This window comes from Colobus angolensis, unplaced genomic scaffold, assembly GCF_000951035.1.
Source record: "Colobus angolensis palliatus isolate OR3802 unplaced genomic scaffold, Cang.pa_1.0 Scaffold21, whole genome shotgun sequence".
Lineage (NCBI taxonomy): Eukaryota > Metazoa > Chordata > Mammalia > Primates > Cercopithecidae > Colobus > Colobus angolensis.
In genome coordinates, this window is record NW_012115266.1 from 1,215,255 (window position 1) to 1,221,251 (window position 5,997).

General features: G+C 57.2%; 1 protein-coding gene across 1 annotated transcript in view; it reads right to left on the bottom strand.

Annotated features, from left to right (window-relative positions):
* Positions 1-5,997, bottom strand: part of TPCN2 (two pore segment channel 2) — a 34,682-nt gene that overhangs the window by 12,779 nt on the left and 15,906 nt on the right. Inside the window, exons 10-14 of the mRNA XM_011942753.1 lie at positions 5,363-5,428; positions 4,775-4,839; positions 4,136-4,236; positions 3,464-3,545; positions 3,175-3,261 (exon numbers count right to left, since the gene is read on the bottom strand). Coding sequence (XP_011798143.1) covers positions 3,175-3,261; positions 3,464-3,545; positions 4,136-4,236; positions 4,775-4,839; positions 5,363-5,428 — 401 coding nt within the window. The remainder of the gene's footprint in view (positions 1-3,174; positions 3,262-3,463; positions 3,546-4,135; positions 4,237-4,774; positions 4,840-5,362; positions 5,429-5,997) is intronic.

Here is a 5,997-nt window from a genome sequence, read left to right on the forward strand (position 1 = left end):
CCAGTCCTCAGGGTGGAAACCAGTGCCCAAAGGCCACCTGCCCGCACTGGCGCGCAACTCCCTCGGCAGGACAACGCCACCGCCTGCTCACCGCCTGAGCCTGCTGCACCCGGGAGGGTCGCCTCCTGTTTACCCAGTGACCACAGACCAACCGGGGCCCAGGGAGACCAGTGAACGTCTCTGCATTCCTGTGGGCGAAACCACACCTTCTCTCAAGAGATCTGAACCCCGGCTTTGGAGGGTCCCCATCCAGGTCCATCCTTTCTCACGCACTCCCCTCAGCCCGAGAACGCCGCACGGTTTCCTTACATCTTACAGTTACTCTTTTATCGTAGTTGCCACTTCCATATACGACACTTTCTGTTTAACCCAGACTGACCTTGGCCAAGAGAGATTTTAGCATTATCTGTCTGTTTAAATTGTTACAGGGAGCAGGTGTTCACACGTTAGCTGTGTAACTGAGAAATAACTGATATGACTAAAGTGGTTGTCTCTGGGTAGAAAGCCAGTGAGGTGGATTTTCCCACTTTCCTCTGTTGTCTATAATGAATGACCACTACATTTTTAACCCCAAAAGCTTCTTATATGAAGAGGAGACTTCTTTCAGCAGCAGGCAGGGCACCTTCTCTGAAGCTCGCCAGCAAGCACCAAACTACTGCCTGGCCACGGCCAGACTGACCACGGCCCAGGCGGTGACCCCACACAGGAGGGCTCTTGAAAAGGCTGGAGCTCCCATGACATCAGCCTGCCGAGAAAGCACCTCTTTGTGCTTCCAAAACCACAGGCTGTCCCAAATCTGAGCAATCCCAGAAGCATCTGCCTCCCAAAACTGAAGCTCGGCCAGCCCTTCGCATCAGCGGGCTCTGCATCTGCAGACTGAAGCCACTGCAGATCAAAACACACTCAGGGGAAACGGCATCTGTGCGGCGCGTGTACAGGTCTGCTTACCCGTATTCCCCAAGCTCCCACCGCATCCCTAGGTGCTAGGTATGTTCTGAGTAGTCTAGAAATGATTTAAAGTATACGGAAGGATGTGTGTAGGTTACATGCAAACACTACATCATCTTACATAAGAGACTTAAACATCCATGGATTTTGTATCCACATGGAGTCCTAGAAGCAATCCCTGCAGATACCGAGGGGCAATAGCCTCCCCTCTACAGTCAGCATTATTGAGGAAAGAAGGTGTCAGCAAACCAGATTAAGGATCTCGCAGCTCCCAAAACCTGTGGAACCTAAACTCCCATCTCAAAGCCCAGTGCTCGGTGCCCCAGGAAGAGCATCACTGGGACCTCAAAGGAGACGGCTGGGCTGGGAATCCGGCCAGGCCAGCCTGTTGGGCCTTCCCCACTCCTGTGCGCACACGAGCCCGCTCTACTGGGTCACGGCCAAAGCACTCCATCCGCCCTTCCTCCACAGCATCACGGGACAAGGAACTCCTTTCCAGGTCTCATCAAATCCCGACACTGGAAAAGGGTGGGAGAGTCAGCTCTGGACAACCAGGACTCAGCCGCACCCGAGCGAACAGCAACAACGGTTCAGGGAGAGCCCAGATGGCCCAGAGCACACCAGGAGCAAAGCCTGAGATGAAAACCATCTTTCCAGAACCTTTAGGATGACTGGCTTCTCCCGGCCTGCGTCCGCCTGCCCCCGGAAGGGGCCGGATCACAGCAAACTAGCCTACGACAGTCGCTTCCTGAGCCCCAAACCCCTCTGGCCCTAGGACAAGCGCCATTATCTAGGACACTGCTTCTTAATTTTCTGTCATCTGAGGACCATCTCCACAGTTTCTGGGAAATCTGCACCTGCACCCAAATTTCTTTCATATCTTCAAGACAACCTTAAGTTGATACCACATTGCCCAGCCTTGTCCCAAGCAGAGGTTTGATGGCGTGAATACTCAGAGTGCTACCTGTTGATCCTCACCACACTCATCGCCCATGCCCCAAGGGGTTGGGGGGCCACACTGAGGAATGCAGCCATAAAGGGGGTGCCCAAAGTGACAATGGGGACGAGCACGTGGCACTCAAGCTCAGGTTGGGGCAGAGCCTGACTCCAGAGGCCTGGAAGGACCTTAGGAAAACATGTTTTTTAGAGAACCACCTCTGACAGGGGCCTGCAGCCACAGAGGCCGACAGGGAATCCTGAGGCAGGTGACAGCTGCTAGGGGCTGAATTTTGTCTCCCTCAGAATTCGTATCTTTAACCTCTAACCCCCAGTAGCTCAGAATGTGACTATATTTGGAGACAGGGCCTTTTAAAAGGTAATTTGGTTAAAACAAGGCCATTAGAATGGGCCCTAATCCAATCTGACTAGGGTCCTTTTAAGAAGAGGAGATGACACACAGAGGGATGACCACATGAGGACACGGGGAGAAGGTGATGTCTACAGGCCACGGAGAGAGGCCTCTGGTGAGGACACAGGGAGAGGGTGGCACCTACAAGCCACTGAGAAGGGCCTCAGGAGGAACCAGCCCTGTGACACCTTGGCCTCGGACTGACGGCCAGGACCGTGAGATGACAAATGTCTGCTGCTTCAGCCCCATCCCTGCCCCAGGCTGTGGTGCCATCCCAGGAGCCTGAGCAAACAAGAAAAGTGACCCAGACCTGGCAGGCGTCTGCGACTCCGCCTCTGTGCCCCATCCCTGTTCCAGGCTCCGGCTCAGTCCTCTGAGGCTGAGCAGCTGGAATGGCAGCCCCCATGCTGCCCCCACACTGCCTGTGAGCACCTGGGCGGTTTCCCAATGTCTCCGCCCACCTGGCCCAGGCCTTCTGGACACAGAGCTTAGACGGATGCTGAGGCCCGCCTGGTAACTCTGTAAACCAGTGTCAAGGGTGAAAGACAAAAAGGCCTTGGAGAGGACCCGCATGCGGACCTCCTAAGAAAGGACAGACAGGAAAAGGAGAGTCTGTCATGGAAATGGAGAAAACCATTTGGAAGATTTATTTGTGTCGGGCTGGGCTCAGGCTAGTTCCTGGGGTCTGGGGAATTTCATAAAAATCTCCCCAATCTCCAAGAGCCAAAGACATCTCCATTCCCAGTTCCCGTCCTAGGAGCCAGCACCCCGGGCGGGCGAATCCCGGCGCCCATGTTAGAGGCGTTCCCCAGGTGATCAAGGTTGGTGGAAACTGGACGGCCCCCCCATCCGCCCTGGGCGGCCGTGGCCCCACTTACCTCTTTAACCACACTTCTGTCAAGCTCGTTGAAGAGTTTCTGAAACTCGTCAGCCGAGAGCGGAACACTGCCACAGGAGCGCAGCTTCTGCAGAAGGAGCGCAGGTCAGCGGGGGCGCCCGGGAAGGTGAACGCCCTCGGAGGCGAGTGTCCCCAGCCCCAACCCCACCCCGACGGGCTGTGAACGCTGCAGGTCACCTCAAGCCACACACCCAGTCCTGAAAAGGGGCTGCTGGCCCAAGTGACCTCCCGGGAGGAGCCCAGAGGAGGCTGGGAGCAGGGTTGGGTACCTCCATCATGGCCTGTTTGTGGGAGCTGTCCAGCTGGACCTTCTGAAGCACCTGCAGCAAGTTCTGGGGCTTCACCCCAACTCTGCAGGGAAAAACCCACAGCCCAGTCAGCACAGCCAGCTCAGCCCCCCTCGGAACCCGGGCCTGAGTCCTCCAGTCCTGGCGTCTGGCTTGAGCTTTGCCGTGAAGCCACTTTGCAGCCTGAGCCACAACAAGAGCCCCTGTAAGGAGCGTCCTCCCACTGCCGTCCCCCCGAGGAGGCGCAAACTGACTTCACCACTATGAGCAGTCAGGACCAGAACTTGCCACCGCAGTGTCCCTCAAGCTCTCTGCCCTCATTTCCAAGCAGGACGGTGGTGTGGACACCTGGCCCACGCACCTCTGGCTCTGCTGCCTAAGTCAGCACAGAAGGGGGACAAGGAGAAGGCCAGGCCACTCGGCCCTTCACCAGCCCAGGGTCCCTGGGGGGCACGAAGATACAGGCATGGACTCAGGGCAAGGATGCCGGGAACCACAGAGCGCCAGGGACATGGTGGTTTCTGTGAGTTGGGTGCCAGCCAGCAGGGGCGAGGGACAGGCTGAGCACGAGAAGCCCCTAATGAACACCCAGCCCCTGCCCAGCAGCCACAGCGCCCACCCTCAGAGAGAAGAGGGTCCATGCTCAGCACTCACGCCTGAGGGAAGGCTCCTCCCTCCCCCGCCATGGAGGACAGGACTTCAAAGGCAGCCCGGGTCCCCAGCCGCCTCCGAAACAGCGAGGTCTGGAGAGATTTCTGCAAAGAGGAAGGCTCTGAATGGCAGGATCAGCCCTCCCCCGGCTCAGAACCCCCAACTCGTCCCTCCCCCGGGGAACAGGCGAGGGGGAATCTGGGCAGCCTTGGAGGGGGCCCAGTCCCCCATGCCTGGGGGCAGCCCCTCACCCCCCAGGAATGAGAGGACTGGTCACAGACTCCCTCACCCCCCGGGAATGAGAGGACTGGTCACAGACTCCCAGAACAGGCCACACAGGAAGGTGTCTGACGGGTGTGCTGTGCAATACACTGGGCCATGTTTCTTCTCTGTGTGTTGGGGGGTCCCCGGCTCCCCCTCAAGAGGGTTTAGGGTCCGCTGTCCTGGGAGCTGCCATCTCTGGCAGTGGCCAGAGCAACAACATATGTGTATCCCCAGCGGATCCACAGGAGGTGGCAACCCTGCCCTCCCGTCCCACCAGGAGCCTGGCCAGCAAGGGTCACCCAGCTGCTCAGCTCAAGCCACACCCCGCTTGGCCTCCCGGCAGCTCTAGGCAGAGCCAGGATGGAGGAGCTCGCTCACCATCAGGTAGCCCCGGAACTGGCTGTAGATGATGGCCGTCAGCAGGTTCATCAGAAACAGGCTTCCTTCAAGAGGAGACAGCCACAGTCAGGAGGCCACCAGCACAGCAGCAAGACCAACGCCAGGGCGGCCAGCACAGGACAGCACAGTGCCGGGGGCGCCCCTATCAAATGGAAATGTGGCCTGGCCAGCGCAGTCACGGGTGGGAGGACGACGAGGTCGACGGTGATGACAGAACAGAAAGCGTGGGGTAGGGGCTCCCTGGGGTGAAGCCATGGGGTGGGGGCTCCCCAAGGTGAAGCCGTGGGGTGGGGGCTCCCTGGGGTGAAGCCGTGGGGTGGGGAATCCCTGGGGTGAAGCTGTTCGTGGGGGCTCCCCAAGGTGAAGCCGTGGGGTGGGAGCTCCCCAAGGTGAAGCCGTGGGGTAGGGAATCCCTGGGGTGAAGCTGTTGGCGGGGGATCCCTGGGGTGATCTCTGGAGTGAAACACACGGATGTGAAGTTTCAGGTCATGGAGAGAGCAGAGTATGCCAGTCCCTGAGCTCTCAGGATCCTGATCACAGAATGCTGGCCACATTACCTGCACTCACCTATCACGGTGAAGACTATGAAGAAGATGGCGTAGGCCCGGTTCTTGGAATATGCAGGAATCATCACTGAAAGAAAAAAGAAATAACGGAAATTGACAACCTCAGTTCCTGATCCCATTCCCTTCCTGACCCTACGCTATTTGCTTTTGCAATAGAAAGGAGGCCTCCATTGTAGAGAGGAGGTCTCCATTGTAGAAAGGAGGTCTCCCTTGCCAAGAGTATTGGCTCACACCTGTAATCCCAGCACTTTGGGAAGCTGAAGCGGGTGGATCACTTGAGGTCAGGAATTCAAGACCAGCCTGGCCAACATAGTGAAACTCCATCTCTACTAAAAATACAAATATTAGCCAGGCGTGGTGGCTTATGCATGTAATCCCTGCTACTCAGGAGGCTGAGGCAGGGAAATCGCTTGAACCCAGGAGGTGAAGGTTGCAGTGAGCCGAGATCACGCCACTGCACTCCAGTCTGGGTGACATAGGGTGGCTCCGTCTGAAAGAAAGGAAAGGAAAAGGAAAAGGAAAGGAAAAGAAAAGAGAAAAGAAAAGAGGTCTCCTGGGAGGACTGAGAGGCCTTCCTGTCTGAATTCGATCTCTGCCTTCCTGTCTGAATGTCTCTGCTCGCACACCCTCCAGGAT